A 16,318-nucleotide genomic window follows, 5' to 3' on the forward strand; every position below is an offset into this window, starting at 1 on the left:
TCTCTGGTGGCCGTTCTACCTATCACAGACTTGCATCTCCAGTCCTTTACATACCTGCCCAAGCAGTGTATGTCTAGAGTTATCTGTTCAGACAAAAGTATTGTATAGGAAGAGACTGTCTTGGTTATGACGGGGACTGGTGGATACCAGAAACCAAAACTGCAAAACGAGTAGCATACCCGCAGGGGAATTAACTGAATAATGCGCAACAGCGCCCGTTGGTTGTCAATATGTCGGGCTGTGAAGTTAATTCCACAGCACACTATGCTTCGGGCTTAAAGTAAGACATACGTGTTCTCTTCTAAAAGTACAGTTTTCTTCATCTGCGATCCAAAATTGATGTAACAGGAAAGAGGTATTCTACAGAGAACGCCATGTAAACCATCTTGTAGAAGAAAACTGTTGTCATCAAATACTAGTGCAATTGGGTCTAGATATCTGTCAGGGGTTATGTGATAAGTCTCTCAACTTCTTCTTCAGCCGACAGAGGTTATTCGTGATGGTTACATTGCATTATCACTGTTTTCGTATTGTGTAGGGCAATAAGAGGTAGACAACTCAAAAGGCATGGAATTACTGGCATGTAGAGAATTATGTAATTAGGGGTACCAGCATTTCCATTTGATTCTCTACAATACCAACCTTTTTTTTAAAGAGAGAGAATAGCATCTAGTTGCAGTTATTGCTTCTGTTGTCGTCCGAAGAGTTAGGTGCCAAAGTAAGATTGATATCTCGCAACGCAACCACAAGAAAAGAACGTCGATGCAAACCTCACAGACGAATGGATGGTATTGGCGTAGCCAAGAAACGTTTCGCTACACCGCCGCAACGGGCCTTCGAGTTGCAGCCGAGCACGGTACCACTCACCTCAGTCCGCGATCATCGACTAAGACAGCATAGTCTTCCAGTAGACCAGCTGCGCAATCAGTGTATTGGGCAGAACGGAATATGAAAATTATTATTAAATGTGTTCTGAGTGAGAGACTTCTAATTTGTCTGTATTAAGTGATACGCCAGAGTAGTGAATACATTTCTGTAGAAACGCATCGTACAAAGTTAATTAAGTCTTCCTACCTATGCTCTAATAAAGTGAACTAGTCTCTCATGTCTTATAGTATGCACTCTGTTTCCTTCCAGAGCCAAGTAAACAACCAGACATTTTATCGTTGAGTGTATTTTTCTCTCTGGTACAGCCGGCCGAAGTGGCCGTGCGATTAAAGGCGCTGCAGTCTGGAACCGCAAGACCGCTACGGTCGCAGGTTCGAATCCTGCTTCGGGCATGGATGTTTGTGATGTCCTTAGGTTAGTTAGGTTTAACTAGTTCTAAGTTCTAGGGGACTAATGACCTCAGCAGTTGAGTCCCATAGTGCTCAGAGCCATTTGAACCATTAGCCATCTCTCTGGTACAACACTGTTGACAACATATTAACGTAAATACACTGATGAGTCAAAACGTTATGACCACTGCCCACCGTGAGGTTGTATGCTGCCTGCTGGCGCTGAGGGCGCCTGACACGGTAAGAGAAGTGTATGAGCGGAGCAGAGACGAATGAGTAATCATTCTAACGACAATAAGTGGCGCAAATCGTGAAATCCGCCAACTGAAGCGACTTTAACACACACCAGATTGTTGTCGCTCAGTGCATGGGAGCGAGCTTCTCGGAAACGGAAAGCTGTTCGTGTGTTACTGTCGTGAGCGTCTACGGAAAACGGTTGAAGAATGCTGAAACCACGAGTAGGCGACAAGAAGTGGACGTCCATACCTCATCACAGAACACACAGACCGGAGGCTTTCCCGCACTGTAAAGCAAGATAGGCTGCGATCTGTGAGAGATGTGACGACAGATAACAGTGCGGGCGTAGCCGTAAGTGTTTCTGAGAACACCGTTCAGCGCACAGTGTTGAACGTGGCGTTCCACAGCAGAGGACCCCTACGTGTTCACCTGTTGACTCAACAACACCGTCCGTTATGATTACAGTGAGCACGGGATCATCGAGATTGGACCGCATATCAATAGAATCGTGTCGCCTGGTCGGATGAATCCAGTTTATCGTTAAACCAGGTCGATGGTCGTGTCCAGATACGTCGTCATCCAGGCGAACGGCTGCTAGGAACATGCAGTGCCTCACGGACTCAGGCCGGCGGGAGCAGTATTATGTTATGGGGGACATTCGCCTGAGCTCCCATGGGGCTTGCTGTAGGAATCTAAGGCGCCATGATGGCTGTGGACTACGTGAACCTTATTAGGGACCACCTGTAACCCCTTATGCTTGATGTCTCCCTCAACAGTGATCGCGTCTTCCAGCAGGATAACTGTCCACGTCACAAGGCTAGAGTCGTGCTGAAGTAGTTTGAGGCATGATAGTGAACTCACGTTTTGGTCTTGGCCATCAAATTCGGCTTATCTGAAACGGATGAAACTCAACTGGGACGCTATCGGGTGCCAGCTGCGCGCTCACAAACCAACTGCCCGTAAGTCACAGGAAGTGTGAGACCTATAAAGTACTTGTCGAATCCATCGCACGCGGTATCATTGCTGAATTGCGTTCCAGAAGTGGACCAACTCGCTTTTGAGTAATGGGTTATAATGTTTTGGTTCATCAGTGTAAATATTGTGCATCCATTGGTGATAAAACCAACGGGTAAATTAGTTATAGTTATTTGTTACAAATGAATGTATGCATTATAATCATTTTCATTGTCACAACTACCTCCATCATCAACCTCTCTACGTTCGACGGAGACAGCAAGACTAACAAGAATTAATATTTTTTTTGAAATTTGGAAATCATGGGACCAAACTGCAGAGGTCATCGGTCTCTAAGCCTACACACTAACTTAAACTAACTTACGCTGTGGACAACACAAACACCCATGACCGAGAGAAGACTCGAACCTCCTACGTGGGGAGCCGCACGGACCGCGCGGCTACCCCGCGCGGGAATTAATATTTTGATTCTGGTAGGTGCACAACTGCTACACACCTAGGAGATTAGATTAGATTACTTTTTCGTTCCATAGATCCGTGTTGAGGAGATCCTCGTGGATGTGGAACATGTCACTTTTTTTTTTAAGCTGAAATAACAATACTACTAGTATGAATATATATATGTTTCTATTAAAAAATTCGTCAGTGGAGTAGAAGGAGTTGGCCAATAGTAGGTCTTTCAGGCTCCTTTTAAACTGATCTTTATTTGTAGCTAAATTTTTTATGTTTGCTGGCAAATTATTGAAGATGAGTGTTCCTGAGTAGTGGGCCCCTTTTTGAACTAAAGTAAGTGCTTTTAAGCCCTTGTGTAGAACATTTTTGTTCCTGGTATTGTATGTCTGAACTGAGCTGTTTGTTGGAAAAAGAGATATATTATTTAGGACAAATTTCATTAAGGTGTAAATATACTGAGAGGCAGTAGTTAGTATAACCAGTTCTTTGAAGAGGTTTCTACAAGACGTCCGTGAATTTACTCCACAAATAATACGTATTATACGCTTTTGGACTCTGAAAACTCTTGTTTGACTTGAAGAGTTACCCCAAAATATTATACCATATGACATTATGGAATGAAAGTAGGCAAAGTATGCAAGCTTTTTCACTTTTATATCGGCTATGTCTGTTAACACTCGAATTGCAAATACAGACTTGTTAAGGCGTTTCTGCAGTTCTGTGGTGTGCTCCTCCCAACCGAATTTATTATCAAGTTGAACTGATAACACTACGCCACATTACTGCCGGATGGATGTTATGCGTTTAAGGAAGCTGCAAGCACTAGAACCATAAGACGGTAACACACTGTTTGTTATTAGCAAATGTGACAATTTAACGTTATGATAAGGGTTTGCTCTTACATCTCTTTCTTAAGGATTTTTATCGCTGATGCCGAACGGAGAACATTCCTCTGTTAAAAATGTTTCATGCTTTACTCAGATTTTTTTTTGCAGCCTACTTTCATTATGCTACCATTTTCTAAAGTATTCATTTGTCTTGAACATACACGTTGTAATGGGTGCAAGTACAGATATTTCTACTGGACTGAATACGCGTTTCTGAACAACATTACATCCGTATTTTCTTCATTTGCGAATTAATAAGTATAATTATTAGGAGAAGTATGTTTTATGATTGTTTAGTATCTTCAAGTGCATGTGGCAAGACAAAGTCATTAATCGTCATTTTTATCTGTTTTCCGTCTTTCCCATAGCTGCTCTAAATTCGTGGAGGTATGTACCGTCTATGCAACTAAACGAAGGCAATATGTTTATTGCCATACGCGTTTCGCTTCTTTTATTTGGGAAGCATCATCAGTGGCCTGAAATACATTTTTCTTTTTATACATACAATAAACGTATTATGTGATAGATAGCTGGAAACCGTAAGTAGCACCAAACGATACATTCACTATACGGGACTTGTGCTACAAAAGTTGCTTCTAACCTAAAAAGCAGGAGAAAAAAACGACAAAATGGAATATAGCTGCATATTATAGCTATCACATAATAGTTTATTGTATGTATAAAAAAGACCCATGTGTTTCAGGCCACTGATGATGCTTCCCAGATAAAAGAAGAGAAACGCATATGGCAATAAACAAACTGCCTTCATTTAGTTGCATAGACCGTATGTACCTCCACGAAAGTCGTTAATGCTTATTTTCCCCTGGGCAGCAGGTCAGATACTGAAGGGTGGGCACATGGATGTAACTGGTTAGTTTACACTGACAGGCAGTGCAGTTGAAGCCATACAGAAAACATCAGGTCGTAAGGTTTGTGATATGTTTGAGGGGAGACTGTTCGATTTAGAGAAATTACAGCTAACACAATGGTACGTATACATATTAAAGCACTCAGTCTTCAGGCCACAAGTGGCCCATCCGACCGCCGTGTCATCCTGAGCTAAGGATGCGGATAGGAGGGAAGTGTGGTCAGCGCACCGCTCTCCCGGTCGTTACGATGGTTTTCTTTGACCGGAGTCGCTACTATTCGGTCGAGTAGCATCACGAGGCTGAGTTCACCCCGGAAAATGGCAACAGCGCATGGCGGTCCGGATGGTCACCCGTCCAAGTGGCGGTCACACCCGACAGCGCTTAACTTCGGTGATCAGCGGCAAGGCCGTTGCCATGTATACATATCAAGGTACCAAAAATATCTGTACTTATACCCCTTGCATCCTTTGTTACGTTTTGACTGAAAACAGTGACAGAACATTTTCAAATTGGTTCACAAGGCAATGCAGCAAAGGGGGTCGCAGGTAGCGTGTGGAGAGGCTTACGTACCGAACTGAGCCAACCGGTAGTTGATGGTGACGAGGATGACGCCGTAGGAGATGAGGAAGTCGGGTCCGTGTTCCGTGTCGGAGCCGCTGTTGTAGTAGAAGCCCCCGCCGTGCACCCAGAAGAGCACGGGCAGGTTGGCGCCCTGCTCTGGGACGCCCGGCACGTACACGTTCAGGTAGAGGCAGTCCTCGGAGCCGCTGCCGTCGGGCTGTACGCAGTCGCTGCCGTACTCCGTGGCGTCGCGTACCCCTTCCCAGTCACCGGCTGGCTGAGGATCCTGCGAAGGCGTCAGTGACTGCGTGATAAGAGACTTTCGCAGACCTCACATTTTCCATTTTAAATTGAATTTTTTGTACAAGCCAGTTGCACGACAGGTAATTCGACTGAGACATGACAACAGGGCACCACGAAATAGTTTTGTCCACAGCCTTCATCCACATCTATATCATTGTTCCGTGAGGCGCTGTATGGTATGTGGTGAAGGGTACATATTATACTAGGGTCATTTCCCCCTTCCTAGTCGATTCACTAATGCTACGCGGGAAGGAAGTTCGTCTCTCTGGGCCTATAAGTTTGATTTTATATAACTTTTCCGTATTAGGAATTACTTGAGGTGTATGTGGAGGAAAGCAGTAGGTTTCTTGATTCGGTTTGGTCTCTGTAATGCAAATTATCTTTAATGTTTCCAACTACATTTGTTGAGTATCTCTGGGTCACTCCGACAATGACCGAACACATATGTGACGGGTTGTGCTCAGAGTTGTCCCGGGGACGTTCTGCACCCCTGGCCGAACTACCAATATTGAACTCTCCCCTTCCTCCCCCCCCCCCCCCCAATAAAATTAATGGTTAGCAAACTTTTCTACACAGATTTAACAAATTCTATAATTTTGTAAGCAGGTTTAATAAAAATGAAGCATTATTGAAAAATATTACTTAAATGAACTATATTTATAAAAAACATCAAACAGAACTAATTAACTATATCATTCTAATAAGTAAATTGCAAATTGTATAAACTTTCCAAAAATATTTAAACTACGGAAAAATCTTTATCTGATTACTTGTGGAAGTGTGATGTATAATAAAGCGCAGATTTTATTTCTTCCACATAAATTATTCATTGTGCATAAATAATTAATTAGAAATAAAAGGTAAAGGTTATTAGAGCGTAACTTAGCATTTGCTTGCTATAAGTGATGCAAACTCAGTAATTACGTCATTGACGATGTTCAGTTGCAGAGCATACGTTTATCTACACGAGCCTTTAGTTTAGAATATAGCTGTACGCAGGCACAACGTTAAAAATATCCTGTAAGATCGATTTTCAGCCACAGAAGGTCATTCAATTGTTTTTATGTACACAGCAGATCGTACCATCCAGAACGTGGGAGGAGTAGAAATGGAGTGGAAAGCAAATTACATATTCCTTGCACTCTTTTTTATTGCTTACTTCATTAACACAAGGCACTCCAGTCCCCAGTCGGCAGAAATCTGAAGCCTTAGGACAAATGTTTGCTTCGGCACCCGCTCGCGGGCCATTGTAAATACCGAAGAGAAATAGCAGAAGAAACTCCACTGTTGAACATGAGTAAGCTGTGTAGCTGTCCGTTGTAGGAACCAAATGCAGTGTTGTTACACGAACTATGTTGGCATTAGCCGGCTGTTGGGTGATAGTAATTTTTCTCGTGATGCTGCGAGGATGAAATGACACCAGATATGACACTGTGACAAGAAAGTGCGTTACAGTGGCGGGCAGAGGGAAATGATTCTTCCCCTAGGAATAAGATGGCGATATGAGAGCAGGAGAACTTATGTATCTCTTCCGGTTAATTCTTAGATGGTCTTTCTTGTTTTTCTATTTTTTTCTGATCAGCCTTTGGACCCAGCCTATACCTACGCCCTTGTGTGATATTTACAGTGTCCACTTGATTGTAAAGACTGAAAGCCGGGGAGATACATTAATTGCAGTCCATAAATTTTGATCTTTTATGATTGTTTGCAAATAAAAATCTTCTTTCTATTCAGTTGTTTTTGAAAAGAAAAAGTTTCGACTGAAAACATGGAAACAACATTTTCTGATCGTTTCACGTTGCAGCAAAGCAAAGCTGCTGCTGTTTACGGTACACGTAACTTTTCTGGCTGATAAATAACACGAAACTTTGACTTTCCTTCGAATAACTATGGTAACGGTAAAGCCGTATCACAAAAATTATATCGTCGCGACTGACGGTTCTGCAGGTCATTTTCATACAGGGAACTCAATTATCGCAAGTGTTCAGTCCTCGTGGAGACGTGGAGTACTTCACACAGAAACAAGCTCATATTCCTTGACTGCGATGTTGCATCATTGTGCGCTCTCCTCGCCAATGATTGCCAGACAATGTGTGTATGAAACTGGAGTTATCAAAATAAATGTGCATACTTCCTTCTTTTTTGGGGCATCAGTCTACTGACTGGTTTGATGCGGCCTGCAGCGACTTCCTCTCCTGTGCCATCTCTCTATCTCAAAGTAGCACCTTGTAACGTAACATCCAGAACCGTCACTAACCATTTATTACTTTTTTTAAAAATTTTTTCCGAAGTCTTGAAAGACTGATACAGATGTGCCGACTAGTCAGCAACCTATTACTCTTTCACCTCATCTAAATGAAGATGGAAGAATAAATCATTTGTTGTTAATTTTAATGTTATTACTTTATTACTGTGTAGGTTTATTCAACATGAACTGAGTATTACTATCTCAGGCAACTGAAATATCCAAGAACAAAGTGAAGGGAGGCAAAATCTGCATGTCCTTGTAGCGCTGACAAGCAAGCAAGCGAAGAATTGTAGAGAAGGACTCGGAGGCATGCATGTGGAGGGCGTGGAAAGGGCCATCTGTCTGCAACTCCATTGTGAGGTGAAATTTTATATGTGCTTCTTCAGCGTTCTCCACCCCAGTATTTGATGTAGCTACATAATTTGTATGGAAAAGTCGTCCCTCAAAACTGCAAGCCACAGGATGCAAGATTTTTCCAGACCTTATCTAGGTGGAAATGTTGGACGCAACAACGTCAAGCATAATGCCGACGGCAGTCGAGACAACTTGTTGCATTCTTTTCCTTTTTTTACTGAAACGTTAAGAACCAACCATTAGCTACCAAAGTACATCCACAGCACACAAGGCAATAACTTTTGCGTAATTTACGAAACTTAGCATTGTTAAAGTTGTAACCTCCCCACAATAAATTTTACAAGAAAAAAGAAAGACAATACTTAATAGAAATGGGAGCCGAGTGTAACCTCGCCACAATAATTTTACATGAATGACAATATTATTTAAGAATACTAATGGACATTGCTCTATGCGTAACCTGCCCACAATGAAATGTACTGACAATGGCAACAAAAATGTGAAATTCGCAATCTGACTCAAATAAAAATTCTTCACAAAAATTAAAGTCCATTCAGTGATAAGAAAATTCAATTAAACCGAAATATCGGTCTTTGGCCCTGTGTAAAACAATCATAATTAAAGTCTTACCTCAGAATAACTGGATGTCAAATTTCTGCTCTTATTTCTGCGCACGGCTTGGAGGAACTGCATTGCAAATAATAATATTCCTTTTTTCTGTGAATTTACTGAAATTTTTCTTCAAAAGAAGTGGAATGAAATGGGAAGTGCAACGAAATCTTTAGTTCAAAAAAAAAATAAAATTTTTGAAAAATGCTTTTGAAATCAAAATTATTATTGGGGGACTTGTTAGAGATTGATTACAATAAATAAGTTTTACATTGTCTAATGATTATATTAATTAATAGTATACCTCATTCACCATCTTGACCAGTGTTGCCGACCGCCTACATCACACAACCGCACTGGGCTGCTACTATTGACCGACCGCTCTGCATGACGACTACTAGCGTACTGCTCTGCACGACTACACAGAGGTACAGACTCGCAACGACTGACAGAGTACTGAGAACCGCTCGCAACACTCGCGCGGTCAAGCGCAAACTCTCTGGTCACAGATGCTACAATGCCTCGCCATCGCTGCTATGTTACATACGTGTTTCAAAGTGCAGTCAGTCATTTCGATGGATGCGGTGCAGTTATTTTATTAAGTCAATACATGTCCTTTTTCCTGACCATAATACTTTATATATATATTTTGTAAGTGTAATTTGGGTTTGAAATTCTTACGAAGATGCTTATTTGTCATAAGCTCAGTTTCTCGTCATAAACTAATTGCTTCTTCTGAGCTAATCTGTTTTATTTGTGTATGATGGTCGCACAGCTATTTCGCTGTTTTGCTGTTGAATGGTTTCATTAGAGAATGGGAATAAGAAATTTTCAATAACTTTGAATTTTACTTGTTGTTAACTTCAACTTTATGGTGGTAGCCACAGTGCTACATAGCAATTCAGAGGCATTGATCCACCTTGTTTCTAAGAAAAGTTTCTTCTGATCAGCCACAGTTATTATTCATTTTCAGTAAATCCAGAGTCACTTGTGAAACATGAAATTCATTTGCTCCCTCAGAGCTTGGCGACAAACTCCGTGTCCACGTTCGATTTCAGAGAGGTTGTCAGAAGGTGAGTTTAAAACAGTTCCTTTAGAGTCTACATACTGATATGGTGATCATGGATCCAGTGATATAGACTACTGCTAAGGTAGGCAGTACAGTGTACAAGTGAACTGTATTTATGTGTCAACCGCGATTAGAAATCAGAACCTCCTATCATCATTTTGCTTTGGATAGAAGTTCGTTTGATTCTGATTCCCTTAAATAAAATATACTACGACGGAAAAACTCATGGGCTACCTTATAATATCGTCTCGGACCTCCTTTTGCCTGGTGTAGTGCAGCAACTCGACGAGGCATGGAGTCAACAAGTTGTTGAAAATCCACTGCAAAAATACTGGGCCGTGCTGCCTCTATAGCCGTCCATAACCTCAAACATGTTGCCGGTGCAGGATGTTGTGGACAAACTGACCTCTCGATCATGTACCATGAATGTTCGATGAGATTCATGTCGGAAAATCTGCGTCTCGAAATCATTCGCTCGAACTGTCCAGAATGTTCTTCAAACCAATCACGAACAACTATGACCCGATGACAATTCCATGTTTGGAAACATGAAGTCCCTGAATGGCTGCAAATGGTCTCCAAGTAGCCGAAGACAACTATTTCTGCATTCTATGTAGAAACAGACCAGAACTTTATGGAGCCACAAGCAGCTTGCACAGCACCTTGTTGACAAGTTGAGTCCATGGCTTCGTGGGGTTTACGCCTCACTCGAACCTTAGCATCACCTCTTATCAACTGAAATCGGGACTCATCCGACCAGGCCACGGTTTTCCAGTCTCTATGAGCCAACTGATATGGTCACGAGCCCAGGAGAGGCCTGCAGGCGATGTCGTGCTCTTAGCAGAGGCATTCGTATCTGTCGAGTGCTGGCATAGCCCATTAACGCCAAATTTCGCCGCACTGTCCTAACATATACGTCCGTCGCACGTCCCACATTGATTTCTGCGGTTATTTCAAACAGTGTTGCTTGTTTGTTAGACTGCCACCTCTACACAAACGCTCTCGGTTGTTAAACGAAGGCCTTCCGTCACTGCATTGTCTGTGGTCAGAGATAATGCCTGAAAATTTGTATTCTCGGCACACTCTTGACACTGTGGATCTCGGAATATTGAATTCCCTAACGATACACGAAATGGAATGTAATATGCCTCTAGCTCCAACTACCAATCCACTTTCAGAGTATTTTAATTCTCGCAGTGCAGCCATAATCACGTCGGAAACCTTCTCACTTTAATCACCTGAGTACAAATGACAGTTCCGCCAATGCACTGCCCTTTCATACCTTGTGTGCAAGGTACTACCGCCCTCTATGTATGTGCATATCGCTGCTCATGGCTTTTGTCCCCTGAGTGTAAGTTCCGTTAGGATACACAGGTCAAAAGGTTAGTTCAAAAGTTACTTAAAAAATATTTACTGAAATGGTATTATTCGTTTCAGTAAGTGCAGACACAGTAGCTAACTAGTAACAGTGTGCACTGCTAACTGCAGTTTTCTATGTTGATGCGGTGGATCGGGTGCGGGGAACAACAAAAAACGGGCTGAACAGTGGCTGTTTTTGCGCGTTCAGACATCGCACGTGCGCAATGATTTCCAGACGTTAAATTTCAACTTTGTATTGTGTTCAAACATTGCTAAATGCAAAAACAACGAACACAGAGACTTTTATGCTTAATTTTCGTAGTTAAATTTAGGTTCCGAACAACAGAATAACTAATAGTTCGTTCTTACATGAACAATATTTTGAGATTCTTCAGATCGATTTCATCTGTAGAAATGACCGGTTCGGCTATACAAAGTAATGTATGAAAGGACTTTTCAAATTTGTGTGCCGTCACAACAGAGTAATAAATAAAATTTTCAATTTCGAAAAATCACTTAGATAACAAAATCTGAAAGTTTAGGACGACAACTTACAAAACAGTAGGCAGAAAACCGTTTGGAATGATACAGTAATTTGCATTTGATTGTATTAATGTTTTAGTAAGACAAGAACGAGAACGAAGCAAAATGGCTCCTAATACCATTGTACCAGGCGAGACATTACCAGTTGAATCCAAGACAGATGCTAACAAACGGAGCAATGATGCCACGTTTGCAGCTTGTGGTCATCTAAGGAAGGCGCAAGCTGTCTGTCGTATCCTTTGACTGAACCTACTCCGATTTGAGGCAGCAAAGAACCAGAGGCAACTCTGCTTCAAATTAAACGTGAACAGAATCAAATAATGGACAACAGTTTACCATTTCCTACGTAATGGACGTATTAAAAACATGCAGTTAAATATGACTGACATGAATACTAATGATTGCCATGACTACAAATCCCACCACTAAGACGGAGGAGAACCGTAGTCACTTGAAAACTGAGCATAACAAAATAGAAGTTACGATATTTGAATTAGGTCAAATCTTACAGAAAAGATGGAAACGAACTTGGCTATTTTGAGTATTCGAAGGCAACGTGTTACAGATCTTAGCAGTTCGATAGGTGCCGTAAGAAGTGATGTAACGGTTACCAACATTAAAGAAACATTCAATTCTGGAATTCAAAGACAACTGGAGGAAACTGTTGATCCGATGACTAACGGAAAGTTACAGGAAATGGTGCCTGTAACTTAAGCAGAAATCTCTGAAGAGACTTATGCAGCAGTCACCGCATTGCGTACCTCTCTTTCGATGGTGCATTACAGAATAGGTTATTGCGTGAAGCAAGAAACATGGGAGATAGAAACTACGACAGCAAAGACTCGCAAGGAAGCAGAATCATTACGATGATAATTACAGAATCAGGCTAGGACTAACTGTAAACCGATGGTAGTACAGAAGTCAGAAATACTGAGCAAGAAGAAACGAGGAGTTTGGCATCAGGTCTACTTCATTAAGAACATTCGGCACGTGTGATACCTATCGGGATGAGTGATAGAGAAAGGATTAATTTGTTGATTGATTCCTTAGCAGGCAACGCAAAGCGTTGGGGGCTGAATTTAGACATCACGAACCTAAGGCTTTGGCAGCTCAAAAAGAAGTTTCTAGGAGCAGTCTGGTTCATCCAGAACTACGATAATTTGTGATGAGAATTGTTGTCACGACAATGTCAGAGCATGGACGAGGGTCCATCAACGATTACTTCAAGATGTGTTTCACGCGACTTGAGTGTCTCAAGGACAGGAGGACTGAATCAGAAATAGCACTGCTGTTGTGAAAGGAACTACCCGACGATCCTAAGCCGGCCGAGGTGGCCGAGCGGTTCTAGGCGCTACAGTCTGGAACCGCGCGACCGGTACGGTCGCAGGTTCGAATCCTGCCTCGGGCATGGATGTGTGTGATGTCCTTAGGTTGGTTAGGTTTAAGTAGTTCTAAGTTCTAGGGGACTGATGACCTCAGAAGTTAAGTCCCATAGTGCTCAGAGCCATTTGAACCATTTTTTTTGATCCTAAGCAATCCATCGGCAACCACAAGATCTTCGACGAGTTCTTAGAAAAAATTGGGATCGAGGAATACGCGACTTGACGGGCTGCAGAAACCAAAACATGCCTGAAAGAGGTGGACAAAATGGACATCAAATGAACATGATGAGAGGGCGCGGTAAACTATTCTCACGGTGGAAGGTGCAGGAAGAGCAGAAAACTAGTTTCCACGCAGATCGAGGCCTCACTGGTGCAGAAGGAAGTAAATGGCCCAATAACAGGCAGAAGTACTAGAAGAAAGAAGAGAGGGGCAAGAACATGAGGCATTGTCATGCTGAAGATACGTTTTGCGCCCGAAAGCATGACACGCTTAAAGTTGGAATACAGACATCAAGAGAAGTGGTAGAATTGCTTGCAACTGAAGAAATTCAGTTTAAGGATAATCTAGTGGAATCAAAGTCTGAAAGCAGGGAAGATGTGGGGATTAGTCGAGATCAGCAGGAAGAATTAGTGGTGGAAGTGCCCACAGAGGGGCATGTTGTCACAAATAATGACAATAGTTGTGAACAGGGGAAGAATTCAAGCGATGTGGCGTTGATGAAAGAATTCCGTCAAGTACATGATGAATTGAGAAAGTGGGAAATCAAGAAGAGCACGTAAGAATGTGACTGTGAAGCGGCCCTCCCCGAAATCGCGGAGAGGGAGGAGGAAAGAGGGCACCGCACGTTAAAGCATGCAAATACAGACGAGATTATCCCAGGTGAAGAATAAAAACTACAACTCAAAAATCATACTCCAACTAAGAGGGTAATTCTAAAGGAAGTAACTGAATCTGATCCGAGTATGACATTTATAGAGAGCCGTGGTAGATATGTAGTAGACGTTGAAGTATATGACCGCTGTAGCAATTCGACACATAGCGACGTGGAAGATGTATCCGATGCGATGAGACCGTATAGGCAAGAGAGTACTTCTGCAGAAGTCTTGAACGACATAGCACATCCGAGGTGAATGCAGGAAGAGGAAACGTATGTTAGACGGACCAGAAGTTGTCAAAGACATTTACTGGTTTACAGAGGAAACTCAACGTCGACGGCAGCGGGCATGGACGGCCGGCCGGCAGGACACTGGCACCAAGTCCCATGAAGGAATTGGTGCTGGCGGCAGGTGCAGCCTACTCTCCAACCCAGCGCTGCCGCTGGCAGCCGGTCATCTCGATGTCTGTCGTAGCACTGGTGTCGTAATTGTGCTGCTGGTTTCCACTGACGAGAAGTGAACTCCTAAATCGAAATTTACACTCGTTTGTATGCTTCTGGCGCCCATTTGTTTCAACTGAAACCAGGCAGCTAATCACGTCGTCCATACCAAGAGGCTTTCCCTTGCTTGTTGACGTTGCCCTGCTGGCTACACCGTTATTACTATGTGGTACAGTTTACTGCTGTGCTTGGATATCCTGGCTTCACAGTCCCATTGCACGTCTGTTAAACTGATCCCGACGTCATCGAAATGTTGGCTACGGACTTGTGACTGTTAACGTGATTCTCCATGGTAGCTTCTGCACTACATCTCATTACGTTTGCTGAAGAATCATAATTTGTGCTCAAAGACTGAGTAGCGCACTACGCTGCCCCACTCCACGGAGAAGACCCAGTCCCTCCGGTCTTGCCCGGACCCGATTTTCTACTATGATTACGTTTACCCTTGCCTCGGGCAAGTACAGAAAGGGCAATAGCCTCAAAGGGTGCGGGGCAAAGTCAGGACATGCGGGGACCAAGCAGCAATCGATATTATAATTGTAAACTGTCGAAGCTGCGTTGGTACCGGAACTTCAAGCGCTGATAAAAGCACCGAAGCTGAAATTGTTATAGGTACGGAAAGCTGGCTGAAGCCAGAGATAAATTCTGCCGAAATTTTTACAAAGGCACAGACGGTGTTTAGAAAGGATAGATTGCATGCAACCGGTGGTGGCGTGTTTGTCGCTGTTAATAGTAGTTTATCCCGTAGTGAAATTGAAGTGGATAGTTCCTGTGAATTATTATGGGTGGAGGTTATACTCAACAACCTAGCTAGGTTAATAATTGGCTTCTTTTACCGACCTCCCGACTCAGCAGCATAAGTGGCACAACTACTGAGAGAAAATCTGGAATACATTTCACATAAATTTCCTTAGCATGTTATAATCTTAGCTGGAGATTTCAATTTACCAGATATATCTACATCTACATCTACATTTATACTCCGCAAGCCTCCCAATGGTGTGTGGCGGAGGGCACTTTACGTGCCACTGTCATTATCTCCCTTTCCTGTTCCAGTCGCGTATGGTTCGCGGGAAGAACGACTGTCTGAAAGCCTCCGTGCGCGCTCTAATCACTCTAATTTTACATTCGTGATCTCCTCGGGAGGTATAAGTAGGGGGAAGCAATATATTCGATACCTCATCCAGAAACGCACCCTCTCGAAACCTGGCGAGCAAGCTACATCGCGATGCAGAGCGCCTCTCTTGCAGAGTCTGCCACTTTAGTTTGTTAAACATCTCCGTAACGCTATCACGGTTACCAGATAACCCTGTGACGAAACGCGCATCTCTTCTTTGGATCTTCTCTATCTCCTCCGTCAAACCGATCTCGTACGGATCCCACACTTATGAGCAATACTCATGTATAGGTCGAACGAGTGTTTTGTAAGCCACCTCCTTTGTTGATGGACTACATTTTCTAAGGACTCTCCCAATGAATCTCAGCCTGGTACCCGCCTTACCAACAATTAATTTTATATGATCATTCCACTTCAAATCGTTCCTCACGCATACTCCCAGATATTTTACAGAGGTAACTGCTACCAGTGTTTGTTACGCTATCATATAATCATACAATAAAGGATCCTTCTTTCTATGTATTCGCAATACATTACATTTGTCTATGTTAAGGGTCAGTTACCACTTCCTGCACCAAGTGTCTATCCGCTGCAGATCTTCCTGCATTTCGCTACAATTTTCTAATGCTGCAACTTCTCTGTATACTACAGCATCATCCGCGAAAAGCCGCATGGGACTTCCGACACTATCTACTAAGT

At 42.7% G+C, this 16,318-nt stretch overlaps 1 protein-coding gene across 1 annotated transcript in view; it reads right to left on the reverse strand.

Moving 5' to 3' along the window:
• LOC126474577 (venom carboxylesterase-6-like) overlaps positions 1-16,318 on the reverse strand; it is a 130,250-nt gene that overhangs the window by 85,854 nt on the left and 28,078 nt on the right. The window contains exon 3 of the mRNA XM_050102052.1: positions 5,269-5,545. Coding sequence (XP_049958009.1) covers positions 5,269-5,545 — 277 coding nt within the window. The remainder of the gene's footprint in view (positions 1-5,268; positions 5,546-16,318) is intronic.

The sequence above is a fragment of the Schistocerca serialis genome, chromosome 4 (genome assembly GCF_023864345.2).
Source record: "Schistocerca serialis cubense isolate TAMUIC-IGC-003099 chromosome 4, iqSchSeri2.2, whole genome shotgun sequence".
NCBI classification, from domain to species: domain Eukaryota; kingdom Metazoa; phylum Arthropoda; class Insecta; order Orthoptera; family Acrididae; genus Schistocerca; species Schistocerca serialis.